At 41.7% G+C, this 20336-nt stretch overlaps 1 protein-coding gene across 4 annotated transcripts in view; it reads left to right on the top strand.

Annotated features, from left to right (window-relative positions):
- The window catches only part of GRIK1 (glutamate ionotropic receptor kainate type subunit 1), a 691364-nt gene that overhangs the window by 623333 nt on the left and 47695 nt on the right, over positions 1 to 20336 (top strand). For 2 of the 4 annotated variants that reach the window (XM_082246623.1, XM_082246621.1), the window contains 2 exons: positions 2655 to 2905; positions 4603 to 4764. In XM_082246623.1, coding sequence (XP_082102749.1) covers positions 2655 to 2905; positions 4603 to 4752 — 401 coding nt within the window. In that variant the 3' untranslated portion in view covers positions 4753 to 4764. The remainder of the gene's footprint in view (positions 1 to 2654; positions 2906 to 4602; positions 4765 to 20336) is intronic. The other 2 variants (XM_082246622.1, XM_082246620.1) reach the window with 1 other exon arrangement.

The raw sequence follows: 20336 nt of genomic DNA, 5'->3' as shown, positions 1-20336 counted from the left end.
TTCGGTTGTTTCACAACCAGGACCCCACTGAATTAAAATTTTGTGGTATTGATAGGGTGTTACCAAACTGGAGAGGCGGAAATCTTACCCAGGGGATCTCCCAGAATGAAGGGAAATGGATTTATTTTTTAAAAACCCTTCATCCCCATGGGTTAAACATAGAATTCGATTTGAATTGCTTTTTATCCAATTGGTAATGGTCTCATCTTGTCTTTAGCCCTATTTTTAACCGACATCACCTTTATTATCATCATGTATTTTTAGAAATAATTTTAAAAAACAATTTTAAAAATAACACATTTTTTCACTTTGGAGCACATTTCTAGATCCAAACTTTTTCCTATTGAGATACTGAAAGCAGAGGAATTTCTAGCTTATGATTCCAGGTTGGGTTTGCAGTACTTCTGACTTTTTTCTGCATCCACCACTGTTTAATATTATATTTTAATATAATGTATTATATGTAGATTTTACTATTAATATTCATTATTTTATAGCAGATGTTTTTACTATTATGTGCAGCAGATCATAGCTCTTACCATTTGTAATGATTAATATGTCATAACATCCTTCTTAGAATGTGTATCTAGATATTCCACACATTGGATACTAATTAATACCTCATACCATAATCACCCATTTTGGGGCAAATTGGGATATCCCTATCCCCAACTCTGGCGTATATATATTTTAACCTTTTTATTCAAATTTTTATTTTAATAAAATTTAATCCAACATGTTTACAATACACCCCGAGGTGCATTTTGAAATACTTTTAAAATAAGTTGATGCAAGCACATTCTGAGGGGGTATGTTTGAAACCTCCAAGGGGCATAAGTTATTGTTCGTTTATATTGTTATTATGCAAAGATTGTGTATATCAGCCTGTTAAAGAAATATACCGGAGCTGACTTCCTGTTGGGTGTACATGAGGCCAGGTACACCCAACGGGATAAGGAAATTCGCAATTATGACCAATACGGAGCGGTATAAATAGAACACCCTCCCGACAGCCGGAAATACGTCTGTGAGAATGCCTATTGGTTGGCGAAACGCGTTGACGCAATTTCCGGCTGTACTCCCTTTGCCACGTCACTTCCGGTAGCTGTGGAACGCACGCCGGAGCCAAGCCCCACAGCGCACCGTCATCCGAATAGGATCTACCGATCATCTACCCTGTATCGCTTGTATTGTCTTATGGAATGTGAGTTTTATTCTTTTTTCTTTTACCAATAAACCTGTCATAGCAGTATCACACTATTGGCATTCCTTTTCTTCCCCCATATACGGCCTAACACTTGCTGAGAGAGCGTAGGGGATCCATACTGGTCACCATCCCTGGTCAAAGGATCTTTTGCCCGGAGTATATACCGGACCCTGCTTGTGAGACCCTTACACCATAAGGTCTGGGGGTCCACGCTGTCCGGTAAGAGGAATCACTTTGGGGGAGAGGAATCACTCACCATAGCACCGCACTATTGTGGCATATGTGTGTTTTCCAGCACTTGAGCACTTTATTTGGCTGTTTCTTCATAGAACTTTCACTGGCTACTTGCTGCAACATTTTTATGGACTGCTATTACTATTTTGGACTATTGGTTTATTTTGATTTTTATTCATATATTTATTGATTATTGATTGCTTACTCACTAGGATTTTTTATCACTCCACCAGAGATATTTTTAGATTATTTATGTTCAACCACATTTGGTTGATTCATTATTATTTATACACATTGATTAACCCACGAGGGTGGGTACACCATTTTTGCGCTGTTATTCACTTGTATTATTACGTCCTCTACATAGCTTCTGCCGCTGGAGATCAGGTCGGATTGGCTTTAAAAAAGGTAAGTACACTGATTTCTTCTTTACAGGGCTAGACAGGTTAGTGTTAGATTGGGGAGATCTAAAGGTCTATAGATGCAGGGATTTTAGTTTTAGGGTGGACGTATCCTTTAATGCAGAGGATGCATTAGAGTGGTTCTAAAAGCCTCAAGGTTTTTTACCTTACTGTATTCTATGCATTAAAGGATAAGTCCACCCTAAAACTAAAATCCCTGCATATATAGACCTCCATGATCTAACACTAACCCATCTAGCCCTGTAAAGAAGAAATCAGTATGCATACCTTCTTTGACAGTGGCTGTAAAATGAATGGGAAGTGACATCCTCCATAGACTTACTATGGGGCTTCCATTGTCCACTGTGTCCTCTGCACCGGCCTACACAGCGAAGCCACGGCTGACAGCTCAGCATGGGAACGGGTCGGATCGGCTTCAAAAAAGGTACATATACTGATTTTTTCTTTACAGAGCTAGATAGTTAGTGTTAGATCATAAATGTCTGTAGATGCAGGGATTTTAATGTTAGGGGGGATTTATCCTTTAAGGTAAAAAAACGTCTCTGCTGCAGCCCCCCGGTATTCTTACCAAAGCCCAATTCAAGCCAGCGACGTACTAATCAATCATCCATTTTGCTGCCCCAAAATTATTAAGTCAGTCTCAAAAACTCCAGCTTTGTGTGCTATTCCAGCTTTGTGTGCTGCCTCAGCTTCATTAACTAAGCAAACATTAAATGATGGCACTGCAGTTTTCTGTTATAATGAATACTTTGAATATTACACAATCCCTTTTTCCATTGATCTTCCCACAGGCTCACCGTACAGAGATAAAATCACCATTGCCATTTTACAGCTTCAGGAAGAGGGGAAATTACACATGATGAAGGAGAAATGGTGGAGGGGGAATGGTTGTCCAGAGGAAGACAGTAAAGAAGCCAGCGCTTTAGGAGTGGAGAACATTGGAGGGATTTTCATTGTACTGGCTGCAGGACTCGTCTTATCAGTGTTTGTAGCAATAGGAGAGTTCATCTACAAATCCCGGAAGAACAGTGATATAGAACAGGTGAGTGTCCGATGCCTCTGCGAACTACAGGTGTGGATGGGGCTGTTCCTACAATAGGACAAGGTAAGACTTCTGCCTTGATTGGTGTCCTGAGTGCTTGGAAAGGGAAGTGCTCACATTACCTCCTGACTGCGAAATGGCTTTTTTTCTCCTGTACACAAAAGGGAAGTTGTATGGCTAGAAAAAGGACATATACTGGAGCAATACCTAGGATGCAGGGCTTGCAATGGGTTTACACTTGTGTGATTAAAAGTACACCAGTCATGAGACAATTATGTGGGCTACCATTGCTGACCTCTTCTTCTGAGAATGCTATTTGAATATTATACCGGAGTAAAGATAAGAGGTTCTTTATTCTTCTTTCTGCCTTTTATTTGTTGTGCACTTGTTCATGGTTAATCCCTCAAAAGCACTGAAGCCAGACATAGACAGGAAACTATGGTTTTCTAAAAGTTTACCGTAACGGCAGCTACCATTTTTCTCCCAAAGATGCTGACAGGCCCACCAAATTGTGTGTAACAATAGGTGCCTTTTTTCAACTGGTAATTAAGTAACCTACTGGAGGAGATTTATTGGTACCAAATGTTTCATCATATGAAGTTTTGCCATCAATTGTTTTTAACTTTCTTTGCCTATTCTTATTTGGCACTGATGCATGTTCGGTACCCAATGATGTTTTGGCATACATTTCTCACACCCAATAAAATAATACCAAGCTTGTTATTTAACCAATGAATAATTGTAAAAAAACACATTTGCAAGGTGTTGCCTTCAGGAAATACCATTGCTATTATCTTGACCCCAACCCCTCTCACTTTCCCGATCTCTTTTTGGCTCTACAATTTGATGGGCAGTGCCATTTATCAACAGAAGGAAAGGGCCAAGCTTGAATTGTAAAGGAATTCAAGATTGGCAAAAAAAAGTCATATTTTGCAAAATAATTCAGCTGGCTTTGTTTCTAGATCTCCTGACAATATGGATCTCCTGATCAATATTACACGAGATTTTCCATATAGGTAACCTCTGTATATGCATTTTTCTCCATATGCCCACACTGAATTGCCCAAGTTTGTCAAAGGTTTACTTTACTCCCAGTCTAACCCCTGGCACTAAACCCCAACCTAATACTTAACCCGAACACAACCCCTAACCCTATTCTTGAACATTGTTTTAACCATTTAGTGTAATCTTTAACAAACTCAAATTAACCCTAATTTTCCAGTTTAGCCACCAAGGTAAATTAGAACAAATATAATGCCAGGACCAGTGCTAATAATTATCCTAAGACAAAAACAAGAAGCGTGCAGAGACAGCAAAGATGGAGGCTTTTGGTGTGAGCTTTTTTGGATCTTCTTTGCAAATCCTACATTTCCATTCCTTGGTTCAGCCTCTAAATTTAGTCAAGGGTAGCCAAAATATGCAAGAACAAGCATTGTTTGGCAAAAACCTCCATGCCCAGCCCTAAAGCTTTGGTTACTAATTACAGCATCAGCATATTTTGTTTGCTGCACATTTTTACATTTTATTTGCATGTATTGTTTTGTTTTGTATAGCTTTCCCATTGTTTCAGTTAAATTTGTCTTACTTTAATTTTCATTGTGCTTATATTGACTGTTATTTTCATTGTGCTTGTGTTGTCATTGCCATATTATTATTAATTTATGCATGTTTCTTTTCATCCCTTTCTGCATGCCAAGGCCTTTTGTTTCTTTTACGGTCTGCAATGTAAACCGACCCACCCGTCCAACTCCACTTCGGGGACCACCCTGTCTACGGAATTAGACTGTGGCAAATTACTCCGGGAGGAGCGCGGAATAAGAACACAACCCTCTATTCATACTGTATAATATACGTAAAAGGTGTGTTCATGTCAGAGAACAGTATGCAGGGAAAGTGTTCAGTCTTAGGTTCTGTTTCCTAGAAAGTGACAGAGAAGAAAATACCACAGCTGGCCAGTTTTCAAGGAGACTAGGAATGCAACACTTTGGTGTTCCAGACTGATTTAGTGTGTATGTATGACTTGGGTTGCTTCACATGAGCTAAAAATTACAAGGCATCCACTGGGGGAACAAGGGAAGACTGATAAATGTCAGGTTATGAGGACAGATTGAGGTTCTCCCACATCTAGGATCACTTGTAAAGAAATTAGACCCTGATAAACATGCATAAAACCAAAAAAAATCTCAGGATCTCAGTTGTATGTCATACATACTGTATATGTCCTACCTTACTCTTGTAGCTGCAAGTATTCTGCAGGCACACAGCTAACACTCTTTTTCTCATTACTCTACAGTAATGATACTCACCCATCTGATAGGTGACTAAAGGAAAAATGGCTGTCGAGGGTCTGCATACTCAGTTGCCTCTCCTTTCCCAGCCTGGTGATAGGAGAATCAAGGAGCAGCAGCAGCTCATTGATGTAATCACCCATGTGCTCTCTCCTCATCTAAACACATTCACAATATCAGACTGACAACATTGTGTAAAGCAGTGACGCTCTGATTAGGGCTGCTTGGAGTACTACTCAGGGTACTACAAGAAGCTGATATATAGACAGGTTTGGTTGTAGTTATACTGGCTATAAAATACATTAGACTTTCTTTACTCATTACATAACTGGATGCAATTGTGTTTTTGGAAAATATTTGTTAGATTGCTGCTTTGCCTGGTTAGAGGTCCATTCCTTCCAAAACCAGTACTTCAGTTTTATAGAGCAAGTTGAATAATATGATGGCTTCTTTTATCTCACTGGCTCTCCAGTGCCAATGGTTATTATTAAGCTATGTTAAGGTGTCATCCCGTAATTAAGTATTCATAATCCAGTCTAAAAATATAATGGTGCTATCTAGCTGCAGGGGAAATAAGTGTTCATTAATGCTTAAGGGATGACAAAAACCAAGGGGTAGTAGGGGCCAAGAGAGGACCCAAGAAAGCGGGACTATACCGGCATAGCTAGTGGTTGCAGGAATACAAATACAACACTCATATATGTATAAAAAATATATTCATTTTATTACAAAAGAATAAAATAATAATTATCTTCTATTCTTTTGTAATAAAATGAATATATTTTTTATACATATATGAGTGTTGTATTTGTATTCCTACAACCACTAGCTATGCCGGTATAGTCCCGCTTTCTTGGGTCCTCTCTTGGCCCCTACTACCCCTTGGTTTTTGTCATAGTTTCTTGGGGATGATGGCATACATTTCACGGTATCCATTTTTTTGACCAATGCTTAGGGGATGTAGACCCAGACAACTGAAGAGAAATATTGCTAGTTAGGACTCTAAGAGCTTTGAGAAACCCACAGGGCAACTCAACCCACCACAAACCAACATTTCAGGTATATGCTAGGAAGTTGTATACACTGATTTTGGTAATGAAATTGATGGCACTAGTGTAAGTGAGGGCACTTCTGGTGTGATTTCAGTAGTGAACAGCAAGATAAACAGTAGTAGAAAATGGTTAGAAAAATAAATAGGCTACAACAGGTTAGGTGCAAGCTGAATGAGGGTAATACTAAAAGATGGTAGTAGACATTGCTGACCATTTTCTGACAATGCACACTGGCCGGCTAACATGCAAACCTACTTAGCTTCTAAATCACAGACATGGAACAATTATATGAATCAGAAAAGTCAAGCTGGTTGACTAAATCAGGAAGCTGATTGATTTCTATGCAGAGCTGCACCAGATTTTGCACTCTTGCTTAGTAATTCAACCCCAATCTATTTTAGACTAAAATAAAGAGGCCATTGGGAAGTGTAGAAAAAGAAGTGTACAATTAAAAAGGAAGTAGAAGCAGGATCAATTTTAACGATGATTTGTTCTTACAAAATCTTCCCTTCTCCCGAGAAACAGGAAACAGGCTTAGTTCTTCTAGAAGGTCTTCATTCGGAATAGATTTCCTCCACTTATTAAGCACTCTGAGGCTTCTCTGGTCTAAGTGACTACTGAAAGGGCAGGGGTCATCCATTCTCATATCAGTGCTCTTCTCAGAATAAACAGCCTTAATGTAGATCAATTTTAAAAAACAAATGGAAAGGTTGTGTTGACCTGTGAAAGGTCACATGTAATTGTTGAATTTGCTATAACAGTCTATTCTGTTCTAATGGCTAAGGCATGTATGAAGAATACAATACATCCATCATAAATCTGTGTTTATAACCTTACTGGATATAGAAAAAAACAAAACTACAGATTACATTACAAAATGGTTTTTCACATGAGACCATGAGATCTTTTCCATTCCATTCTAGACTGCACATTTAGCCAGGGCTAAGCTATACAGAGGTAAAATAGGCTTCTGGGCTACCCATTATCCAACCCCATAATACCTTTGGTTTTGACATTACTCAGAAAAAGAACCAGTCATATTGCATACCTGAAGCCTAATGCCACGAGTACACTAGCACAGTCTTGCTTTTCTCTAGCCAGAAATGTGATGTACCAACCCATCCTGGTTCAAGGATTGTGAAGCTGCTTGAATGTAGCTCTACTGCAGCCATTATGACTACCCCTGGAACTACATGCGATCATATCTCAAAGAATTCACTGTCAAACTGAAGCGTATACATGAGCCCGGCACTTTACAGTCATACTCTACTACAAAAGGCGGCACGGAGCAGTATTAGACTGTGCTGATGTACATACCATATTAAGCACTCTATATCCCTTTATTAGTTGTATAACCTGACTAGCCCACTTTAGGAGCCCACTCATTCTGTTGCGGTGCTTTAGTGCAATCACATTAACATGCCTTGCGTAAAGACAGCCCGTTCATTTGAATGGGTTACCTAATGTACCCAAATGTACCATGTCTGGCAGTGCACTGCAAGGTGCAATTGGGGTGCATTATATTAGTGCATTGCAGCCCAATAAATTTACTGACAGTTTATTACAGACTGTTAGAGACCACTGATATTTTACCACACATTCCCTGAGACAGTTGGCATGTGGCTAGTGTTTCCCTAAGTGTTACATTGCCTTGAAAACGTATTCATACCCCTTGACATGTTCCTATCTTTGTAATGTTATAACCAAAAGCGTAAATATATTTTATTGGGATTTTCTGTGATAGACCAACACAAAGGGGCAAATAATTGTGAAGTGAAAGGAAAATGATAAATGGTTTTCAAAATATTTTACAAATAAATATATAAATATATGAAAGGTGCGGTGTGCATTTGTATTCAGCCCCATTTACTCTGATACCCCTAACTAAAATCTAGTGGAACCAATTGCCTTCAGAAGTCACCTAATTAGTAAATAGAGTCCACCTGTGTGTATTTTAACCTTCTTAGCGGTATTCCCTAACGTGGCTCGGGGTTAAATTTCAGAGCCAAAATCGGTAACCCCGAGCCACACTCGGGGTACCGCCAGAAGCATCGCTGGATCCTGAAAGCAGGGTTACTTACCTTGTCACCGGGATCCAGCGATGTATCCCGGCGGTGTCTAGCGGCGGATCTTCCTCCCGATCCTCTCCATGCCCCGGCTTCTGTCTCCTGCGACGTGACGTTCGCAGGGGGGTGGAACCGACGGCAAATTCAAATGTAAAACACACAAAACACACTGATACTATTCAAAATAAAAAAAAATCACATTAGTTTGCCCCCCCAGTGCCCTTTCCTTAAGTTTTACTGTACTTTTCATATATATATATATATATATATATATATATATATATATGAATTGATGAAAATCAATCCTGTGCAAATTGTGTTTTCTCATATGTACATGTCAAATATAAGTGCAAACAATGCAAAGTCCTTTAAATAAGTCCATCTTTGAGTGAAGTAACAGAAAATGAAAATAACACAAGTCTCTCAAATAACGTGAGATAAATAAAACATCAAAAACATGGGATAAATGAATCCGTGCCAAAGTGCCGTGTCACAGCCTACAGGTGATAATGTTTCACATTAACTTGAATTCTTATTGCCAGGGTGGCCCCTTACCGCAAAAGACTTCTAGGTTGGCATTCAAATGGTGGACTTGATGGGACGGTAAAATGATAACACTCAATGGTAAAGATGGATGCTTACCAGAAATCAGGGAGACATGAGCCTGGACTACTACAGAACAGGAAATCCAGCGAAGAATCCTGGGAGCAGGTCCGCTTTGCAGTGATGTGGTTCCAATGTTGCACGGAGCAAATTCCACGAAGAAGGCACCCAATAAAAAAAGGGGGACTGATAGTGCATTACCTTCAATACTTTTTAATATAAAAAAGGCAGCTACTTACATCAAAAGGAACCATACATGTGCAAAAAAAACCTCAGAGTAAAACATGCACGGCCTGCCTGCAGAAGGGTCCGTGACATAGGATGGCGCAACTAGCCCCCTCCGACGCGTTTCCACTTAGGAGTCGTCAACTGGCAATGGAGCTCCAATCCCAGTTGATGATTCCTAAGTGGAAACGCGTCGGAGGGGGCTAGTTGCGCCATCCCTTGTCACGGACCCTTCTGCAGGAGGCCGTGCATGTTTTACTCTGAGGTTTTTTTTGCACATGTATGGTTCCTTTTGATGTAAGTAGCTGCCTTTTTTATCTCACGTTATTTGAGAGACTTGTGTTATTCTCATTTTCTGTTACTTCACTCAAATATGGACTTATTTAAAGGACTTTGCATTGTTTGCACTTATATTTGACACGTACATATGAGAAAACACAATTTGCACAGTATTGATTTTCATCAATTCATATTGTTAGCGCACTATTTATTTGTTTATTCACCATTATTTATATTTGTCCAGTGCTATAGGTATACGTATATATATATATATATATATATATATATATATATATATATATATATATATATATATATGTATATATATACGGTATATATATATATATATATATATATATATATATATGTATACATACATACTTAAACTTTTTTATAGTTTTTTATTATATTATAATTTATGATTTTGTGTTTCAAACTTTATCATACCCGAGATGTTATAAAGAAGAACGCACAGTAAAAAAAACATATGTAAATAGTTGGTTTGGGCTGCTCATTCTTAAGAATTACATGCAAAATAATGGTACCGCTTTCAGCACCTAAAATCCGAAAGAATCATACCGCCAGGGAGGTTAATCTCAGTATAAATACAGCTGTTCTGTGAAGCCCTCAGAGGTTTGTTAGAGACCCTTAGTGAACAAACAGCATAATGAAGGCCAAGGAACACACCAGACAGGTTAGGGATAAAGTTGTGGAGAAGTTTAAGGCACGGTTAGAGTATAAAAAAAATATCCCAAGCTTTGAAGATCTCATGGAGCACTGTTCAATCCATCATCCAAAAATTGAAAGAGTATGGCAGAACTGCAAACCCACCAAGACATGGCCGTCCACCTAAACTGACAGGCCGGGCAAGGAGAGCATTAATCAGAGAAGCAGCCAAGAGGCCCATGGGAACTCTGGAGGAATTGCAGAGATTCACAGCTCAGGTGGGAGAATCTGTCTACAGTACAACTATTAGTCGTGCACTCCACAAATCTGGCCTTTATCGAAGAGTGGCAAGAAGAAAGCCATTGTTGAAAGAAAGACATAAAAAGTCCCTTTTGAAGTTAGCGAGAAGCCATGTGGAGGACACAGCAAACATATGGAAGAAGGTGCTCTGGTCAGATGAGACCAAAATTTAAATTTTTGGCCTAAAAGCAAAACTATGTGTGGCAGGAAACTAACTCTGCACATCACTGTGTACTCCCCATCCCCACTGGGAAACATGGGGGTGTCAGCATCATGTTGTGGGGATACTGTTCTTCAGCAGGGGCAGGGAAGCTGGTCAGAGTTGATGGGAATATGGATGGAGCTAAAAAGAGGGCAATCTTAGAAGAAAACCTGTTAGAGTCTGCAAAAGACTTGAGACGGGGCAGAGGTTCACCTTCCAGCAGAAAAACGACCCTAAGCATACAGCCAGAGGATGGAATGGAATGGTGTAGATCAAAGAATAGTCATGTGTTAGACTGGCCCAGTCAAAGTCCAGACCTAAATCCAATTGAGAATCTGTGGCAAGACTTGAAAATTGCTGTTCACAGACGCTCTCCAGCTAATCTGACAGAGCTTGAGCTATTTTGCAAAGAAGAATGGGCAAAAATGTCACTCTCTAGGTGTGCAAAGCTGGTAGAGACATACCCAAAAAGACCTGCAGCTGTAATTGCAGCGCAAGGTGGTTCTACAAAGTATTGACTCAGGGGGACTGAATACAATTGCACGTCAGATATTTATTTGTAAAAAAAATTGAAAACCATTTATCATTTTCCTTCTACTTCACAATTATGTGCCACTTTGTGTTGGTCTAACAAATAAAATCCCAATAAAATACATTTACATTTTTGGTTGTAACATGACTAAATGTGGAAAATTTTAAGGGGTGTGAATACTTTTTTAAGGCACTGTACATAATTTCAGACCCTTAAGGCCCCTTTCACACAGGCACACCATTCAGATCCGCCTGTCCGTTTTTCAGGCAGATCTGAACGGTCCCCCCATGCATCTCTATGGGGCATCGGAAGTCAGCGGAGACATGTCCTCTGACATCCAATCCGATCCGTCAAATCTGGACGGATGGAAACCCTATTTTCCATCCGTCCAGCGGATCGGATGGTATTGGATGAGAACGGACAGACGTTCCGTTCCCATCCGATTCCCCCATAGAGAACAGTGGGACATGACAGCTGTGTCTCCGCACACAGCGCGGAGACAGAGCTGCCATCAGCTTGCTCAGCAGGGGATCGGCGGATCTATCCCCCGCTGAGATAAACGGAGTCTGCCTGACGGACCGGGATGTGTGAAAGGGTCCTTAAGGAAAACAATCGCCCTTGCCATGGCTCAGCGATAAGTGGTGTACTCATTGTTTCTCTGTAATCTGTAATATCACAACATTAGATAATTTTTGCCTGGAAGCATTTAGCCCTTGGATGGCCACAGAAAAATAGTAAGGCAGTGCCCGCAGCACACTGCAGTGAATGCCGTAAAAAAAATGTGGTAACAGTGGGGCTACTCACCATATACTTGGTAATATTTGCAACAGTCCTTGTACTCAAAAAATATTCTTAAATTACTGTGCCGCAAGCAGAAGTCTAAAAGACACATACTGTATAAAGCTCAATCATTTATAAAAAATGAAACGATTCCATTACATATCCTTTTTTGCACATTAACACTGATTACTGAGCAACTAGCAGTTGTTGTACAATATGGTATAAAGAATGCAGTGGTCAGGAATATGACCTACACAGCCCAGTGTGTATAGATCAGGGGTGCATAACACATGGAGTCCGGGGTCAGGCATGTGTAACTCACAGGGTGCAGGGATTAGGAGTACATAAAGTACAGACAGCAGGGGTCAGGAGTACAGAACCAGTACAGATTCCATCCCCAGTACAGATCTTTTAACAATAAAGCTCCTTCCAGTACAGATCTCCCTCCCATTAGTACAGCTCCCCCCATCCTTAGTACAGCTCTTCCCAGTACAAATCTTCCCTCTAGTACAGCTTACCCCCAGTACAGATCCCCACTTGTTAGAACACCACCCTCCAGTACAGGTCTCTCCTTTTTTATTACAGTAATACAGTGTACAGAACCCTCTCAGTACAGCCCCCCCCCTTTCCTTGTACAGCTCTCCTTCAGTAGAGCCCTGACACCCCCCCCCCCCCCATTACAGATCCCTTTCAGTACAGATCTCCATCCCTCTGTAGTACAGCTCTCCCTAGTACTAATCCCCTCCACCACCATGAAAATCTCCCCCCTTCCTAAAGCACACTCACTAGTTAATCCAGGCAGTCCTTCCTCAGCAGTGTTGTTTAACCGCATATTAGGAAAAGATAAAGAAAACCTCCCTCACTCTGAACTGCAAATTCCCTGATTTAGGTCCTAACAGGCAGCAGGAGCGGCAGCTGCAATGTTTTGGGTGGGCAGTGGCTGTCAGCGCTGGCTGGAAAAGAAGAAAAGCGCCACTCTAAGTGCAGTAGACTCGGTACTTTATTAAACATATACCATCATGGGTACTCACAAGATTAAAAATGTAAAAGTATGGTGAATTCCTCAAAGGATCAGTGGGTCCAATGCCTCGGCGAGGGGGGACTGTTGTACTCCGAACTAATCCGTGTCTGACTACAGGAGTCAGCGATATGCGGACCTAGGGGACACCAGCAGCGCCTCCGGCGGCGGACTTCCGGGTTGGGCGTGGAGCGTGGGGCGTGATGACGTAGGCGACGCGTTGTCGGAGCATGCGCTCCTTCCTCAGGCCTTATTTACTGCGGTGGTCAGCCCCGTACAGGCAAAGTGACGTAGTACTATGTCGCTCGCCTGAGAGCCTCTAGGGGGCGAGTGCACGCCGCCGGAGGCACGCTCCCGCCCCGCTAGTTCCCTGACATGTCCGTGCGTGTGACCGGCGGACCCAATGTCTGCAGGTCACTCGCGATCTCCCGGTGGAGAGGGAGAAAGGCAGGCGGCTGATGTAAACAATGCCGCCTGTCATTCTCACTGATCTAAATGCAGAGATCATATGATCCTGCTATGTAGGATCGTATGTCTCTGTGGTTACATCACTAGCCACACCCCTTTACAGTTAGAAGCACGCCCCTAGGGACACACTTAACCCCTGCATCACCAATAAAGTTAACCCCTTCCCTGCCAGTGTCATTTTTACAGTAACAGTGCATATGTATAGCACTGATTACTGTAGTAATGTCACTGGTAAACCCAAAAGTGTCAAAAATGTCAGTTAAGAGTCCGATCTGTCCTCCGCAATGTCGCAGTCCCGCAATAAAAATCGCAGATCGCCGCCATTACTCGTTAAAAAAAAAAACACCAAAAATGACAGACATCTTTATCTTTGTTAGTAAACGCAATAACTTTTGCGCAAACCAATCAAAATACGCTTATTACGATTTTTTTTTTTACCAAAAATATATAGCAGAAAACAAATTGGCCTAAAATGTTAAAAAATTTTGATTTTTACATTTTTTTGGGGGGAATTTCATATAAAGAAATGTGAAAAATATTGTTATTTTTTCAAAATTGTCGCTCTTTTTTTGTTTATAGCGCAAAAAGTAAAAATCGCACAGGTGATCAAATACCACCAAAAGAAAGCTCTGTTTGTGGGAAAAAAGGACGTCAATTTGGGTACAGCATCGCACAACCGCACAATTGTCCGTTAAAGTCACGCAGTGCTGAATCGCAAAATAGGGCCTGGTCAGGAAGGGGGTAAAATCTTCCGGGGCTTAAGTGATTAACCACACAATAGCAGTGACTAAGCCTGCTGATAGATTGCTGGGGCTCACAACATTGCATTGGGGGTGGAGGTGTGCATATTATTTTCAAGGAGGACGGAAAGACAGTTTATAGAGGTGCTCAAGCAGTCTTAGATTCTTAGAGGGGCAAGTTGTAAAGAAAAGGGTTCATGCTGACACCATCTATGAGCCTACTGGACAATTGTACTGAAGAGATTTAGGTTAGGGATATGTTGAAATCAGATAAGGACTAGGGTGAATAGCAGAGGGGCATTTGCACCCATTGGCCAATACAAACAGTGTGGGGTTGAGTTACTAAAGGCAAACAAACTGTGCACTTTGCAAAGTGCAATTGCACTCTGCAGCTGCAGTTGCTCCAGAGCTTAGTAAATGAGGTAAAGCTTCACTTTACAAAGATCACTACAGCAAAACCTGTAGTCAGTGACGGCTGCTACAAGATATATAGGAAGTCCTCCAGCATCAACTTCCTTTCCAGTTTGGAGATGGTATGTAAATGAAGGCAGAGATCAGCAAAGGAACTCAGTTCTGGAAGAAGGAAAAACTAGGAAATGTTTTGTGCTCATTTGGTAGTAGCAGTTGAATAATAAGAATTATTTGTGAGAATGGTGTGGTATTTTGGACAGCACAGTGACAGCAATGGGGTTCTTGGTTCGAATCCCAACCAGGACACTACCTGCATGGAGTTTACATATTTTCCCTGCATGTGTGGGTTTCCTCCAGGTACTCCCATAATCCAAAGGCAAGCTGGTAGGTTATTTGGCTGTTGGCATATTTGGTACTAGTATGCGTGTGCATGTCTAAACGTCCCAACTTCAGCCTCCTAGGCAACCCTGTGTGGCTAAAGCACCTCTCTGGTTCACATTCCAGGCATGAAGCCACATATAAAGTAAGACTCTAAAGTTAGAAGTGCACCAAAGATCATAACATGGCCATGGTAGTAGTCATTACATACAGGGCCGCTGATAGGCCAGTACAACCAGCCCTGTTGTACCGGGCCCGGCATCCTCAGCTCGGCAGGGGGGGCCCGGGCAGCCTCACAGACAGCACAAAATAAAATGTCAAACCGGCTCTCTAAACTACACCCCCGCTCAGCTGCTCCTACTAGTTTAGGGAGGTGTATTATTGCTATCTTCTGGGCCCCTCCTCTCTGATGATGTGGGAGTAGAGGGACTTTTTTCTCATTTTCGGGCACATGCGGCTGCCTGTTTCCTTCCCTGGCGGAGTGATCTGCTCAGCTCCCCACTCAGTCAGTAGTTGGTTGGAGAGACAGAAAGCAAGAGGCTATGAGGCAAGCGGTGGCGGCAGGCAGCTGCTCGGGGTAGGTGAAATATATACTACAGTGCACTGCACATTTCTATAATGTCACCATCCATATTACCATCTACAACACACGGGCAGAAGTCAGCAGAGGTTCTCTGTCACAGTGTGTCACATAGCATGGCTGTTGGGTGCTGATTTTGTTAACTCATTGGTCATAAGTTAACAAGGTCAGCACCCAACAACCATGTCCTGTGACACACTGCGACAGTGCCAGCCATGATAGAGCGCCTGCTGACTGCTGCCTGTGTGTTTAAATTCTGATGATCTTATGCTCCCTGTGTTGATGTTTGTTATCAAGGCTTTCACACAGAGTGGAATCTGTTTGTTCAGAGGGGGATCTGTCCACTGATCCCCCACTGAGTGGAGTGGACAGATGACAGGTCTGTGACCACTCAGCTTATGTAGAGTGGACATGGACACAGCCCACTCTGCTCTAAGGGTGGCTGGTGTAAAAAAATGGATGTCCGTTTACACCCGACTGCCCCCCAATTTGATCCGCTAGACGAAGGGAAACAGATCCCTTTCCATTTTGTTAAGCGGATCGGATTGGAGGTAGGCGGGTGTAAATGGACACAAGTATAGAGGGTCAGATTAGGTCCACCTGTAAAACGGACAGGCGTATCTGATCAGTCCTGTCATGTGGACCCACCCCCAACCTTTTCCCCCTTACTGCTTGCCGCCCACCCTCAGTCAATTTACGGCAGCAGGGTGGCACGGCAGGCTGCATTGCATACTAGTACTTCATCCAGCCTGTTCCTGCACTTTGCTTCAAGGCGGGGTCTGGGGAGGGGCCAGGGGTGGGTTTGAGGGTGGGACTGAAGGGGGCCACATCAGGTAGGCTGTACGGGGCCCCATGATTTCTATCAGCAGCCCTGATTACATACTACTTATAAAGTATGTTTTCATTTACAAACTTTCCATTCTGTGAAAAGGACAGTTAGTTGTATTTGTGTCCCTGGCCAAAAGTTCATTCCTCCCTTGGTTGGGAACCAGGAAAAAGGAGGCCAAAATTTAGGCAAATCCACACTCTGATGTCCTAAAAAAGGGTTTTGCAGATACAAATTTTCACCCTTTTCCATCCAATTGATGTCTCCCTACGAAGATCATTAATAGTCATGTCAGTTCAAATGACCTTCATTTTCCTGAAAAATTCATCTGTAATCACAAAGCTAAATGTGTTACTGGAAAATGTGAGACCCTTCAGAAAATACACAATGGTTTTGGTAATTTTCAGGTTTTTAACGTGCTGCACTTTTTTTAACTGATATTTTTTAATGAACATTGAGGGGAATATATACAAAATGGAGCAGCCAGAATCTGGAGTAGCTGTGCATGGCAGAATCTGGAGTAGCTGTGCATGGCAACCAACCAGCTTCTATCTTTCATTTTTAAAACTTAACTGAACAAACTGAAAATAAAAGCGGATTGGTTGCTATGCTGCTCCAGTTTCTCTGTTCTTTGGTTTTGAATAAATGTCCCCCAATGTATTTTGTAAAATGATGAGAGTAGAGGAGACAAATAGGCTGAGCACTGGGAGCAGTGGATCAAAGCAGAGGTGTAAGTGTCACACCACACACAGGGGAAAAGCTCATCTGAGGAAGATAATACAGCTAGGAGAGGTGAGAGTCGAGGAGACAATGAAACGATAAAGACGGCTGCAGAAGCATGTGGGAGGGAATAGAAAATGCAGTGTGTACATTTACAGTATTAGCTTTTGTTCTCCCAAAAATTCCATCTGCAAGACACAGTCTACACACATGGCAGTCTGACCTCTAGAGGTTGATTTGCTAAAGGCAAATAGACTGTTCACATTGCAAGTGAACTTGGACTTTGCATTTGAGTTTTGCCCAGTGCTTAGTTAATAAGATGAAGCTCTGCCAACCTCTATTATACAATCATGTGCTAGCAAAAGTGCATTTTTTTCCTTGCCTATAATTGGGTATCCCTTGCAAAAAGAAATGTCTCCACATTCACTGAACTCTGGGGAAAATCCCCTTTGCCAGATGAGCAGCCCATTGCCTTTAGAAGATCAACATCCACATCTAAGGACTGGTCAGCTTTTTTACATTTTTGTTTTTGGGTTTTAATTTGCTTCAACCACTTGACCTCCAGAAGATTTACCCCCTTCATGAGCAGGCCATTTTTTGCTCTACAGCACTGCGTTACTTTAACTGACAACTGCGCAGTCATGCAACATGTACCCAAATAAATTGATGTCATTTTTTTCCCCACAAATAGAGCTTATTTGTTGTTGTTTGATCAGCACTGCCATCACTGCATTTTTTTTATTTTTTTGCGCCATAAACAAGAAAAAGAAAATGACAGTTTTGAAAAAAAAAAAAACAAAACATTTTTAATTTCTGCTATAAAACCCATCCAATAAAAATTATTGAAAAAATCAAATTTCCTCATAAATTTAGGCCAACATGTATTCTGCTACGTTTTTGGTAAAAAAAAAAAATCCCAATAAGCAGATATTGATTAGTTCACGCACATGTTATAGCATCTAAAAACTATGGGATATATTTATGGGTTTTTTTTATGACACGAATAATGGCAGCAATCAGCAACTTATAGGGGGACTACGATATTTCGGCGGACTATCGGACACCAACTGACACTTTTGACACTTTTTGGGAACCAGTGACACTATAACAGTGATCAGTGCTAAAAATATGCACTGTCACTGTACTAATGACACTGGCTGGGAAGGGGTTAAACATCTAGAGCCATCAAAGGGTTAACTGTGTGCCTAGCCAGTGTTTTTGTGTACACAGTTTGATGTTTTTACAAGGGGAAGAGACCAATCCTAGTGTCTGCTTTGCAGAGACACTGGATCATCCCTTCCCCTGGTCAGAAATAGATATGCTTTGTTTACATAGGCATATCTCAGTTCTCAATGTTTTACCGGCATTCGGCGGGTGCTGGAGGACATCGAGTTCCCGGGACTTGCAGATCAGCTTGTGTTGTAAATAATCACAGTAGAAGTGGTGGTGCGCCCCCTGCAGGTGGAAATGCAGAATCATGTATGTATATATATATATATATATATATATATATATATATGATTATGTATGTGATTCTGCCCACAGTTGCCACCCTGTAGCAGTAAAAGTACTATAGGGGGTTCAGCAAGTGGTAAAGGATAGCTTTTGGAGCATGTTAGATGTTACACTCATATTTAGAGTGTAATGTGTAACATGCTCCTAGTCACCCACCTCCCACTGCCAGGGCCCCCCTCCCTGTGACAGCGGGCGGAGGTGACAATTGTGCACTGACAACCTTGTGGTCACAGTTTGGGAAGTCCCTTTTCTGTTCCTCCTGTGTACATGGCATATAGTTTGAAGAGTTTGGTGTGGAAGAACTTGAATAGCCCCCTGACCTGACCTCCATCCAACTGAAAACCTTTGGGATGAATTGGGATACTGATTTTGAGCCTGGTCTTCTTTTCCAGCAAAAGAGTGGAGGCTTTTATAGCTGCAAGAAAAGAGGAGGGGGCACTCCATATTAATGGCCAAGGCTTTGGAATGGGATGTAGAATGACCTCATGTAGGTATGATGGTCAGGTGTCCACAAACCTTTGGCCATATCATTTCGATGAAATGTGCTGAGGCTGAGAGTACAGAGGGACTGATATTTATGAAGTGTCGTCTGACATCTCATATATTTTCAGGTGGTAAAAGTTCAGGGAAAATGTTAATATTAGATGCATGACTTTCATATATCTGCCCTGTTATGTTAAGAAAGCGTCCCCTGTATGAAATGAGCTTCACACATCCCGCTTACTCAGTTTAATATATCAAACATGTTATGTGATTGCAATTTTTACTGGCAGAGAAGACCGCGCACCCTTCACTGATCTTTCCCCTCACTTTCAGCTCCATTCCAGTAACCTTTCACTTTTTATTTCTCCCTTTCCCGTCTCTTTAATAAGTATTGTTACTTTCCAATCTCACCTCGTGTCGTACTGGCTGACCCAAGCTACATTTACAGTGGAATTAAAGGATGAAATGTTCCTTACCCATAAGCCTCTGGATAGAGAAGTGGGCCTCCATCTGCACTGAACCAAAAGCCGTTCTTTGTGTGGTAATCTCCAAGAACTTTCAGAGCATTGAAAGCAGACGTCCTTTTCGGGGTGGTATAAGACTGAGATCCATGTTCCAATAAAACGCACCAGGCTCCACGTAGGTGGGAGACGGGCTGGCTGTGTTGTGTTGCAACAACCAGAGAGATCAGAAGTGTCCCATCCCATTCTGAGTCATTTATGGACAAAGTGTGATTAAATCATCATTATCATAATTGAGAAAAACTTTGAGGGTCATGAAGCAAATAACAATAATAAATACATTTGGTTTTTACTCATAGAAAATCCAGGCTTATACCATTTTGTGTTTCTGAAGCTCAAGAGACTTGCACCTAATCCCACAGCATATGCAGTATTTCCACCAATACTTTACAGTATTCCCCTATACTTCCACTGTAAAATCATAGGGGTATATTTCAGTGCTGTATCTTGGCCTAGGCCAGCAAGGCCCAGGCCTAGGGCGGCACTTTTCAGGGGGGGGGCAGGAAAAAAGCTGCACCCCACAGGAAAAAAAAAAAACAGCCTTCTCCCAGCTCCCACACGAAAATGGTCCCCGCCGACTTGCACTACACTTTTAGTATAGTGCCAGTCTTATGGGGTGAATAGGGTCGGAGGGCAGGGTCCAGGAGGCAAATCAGTGTGGCAACCCCATAAAGCGGTCACACTGCTATCTGCCGGTCATTTCTTTAAAATCCTTGTCCTTGAGCGAGCATACTGAATTGCATCATATACAATTAAGACTTTTAATTGTATACGATTT

The sequence above is a fragment of the Pelophylax lessonae genome, assembly GCF_965119305.1.
Source record: "Pelophylax lessonae genome assembly, chromosome: 2".
In the NCBI taxonomy this organism is placed as follows: Eukaryota; Metazoa; Chordata; class Amphibia; order Anura; family Ranidae; genus Pelophylax; species Pelophylax lessonae.
The sequence above is the reverse complement of the archived record's forward strand: the minus strand, read 5'-3'. Positions and strand labels throughout refer to the sequence as shown.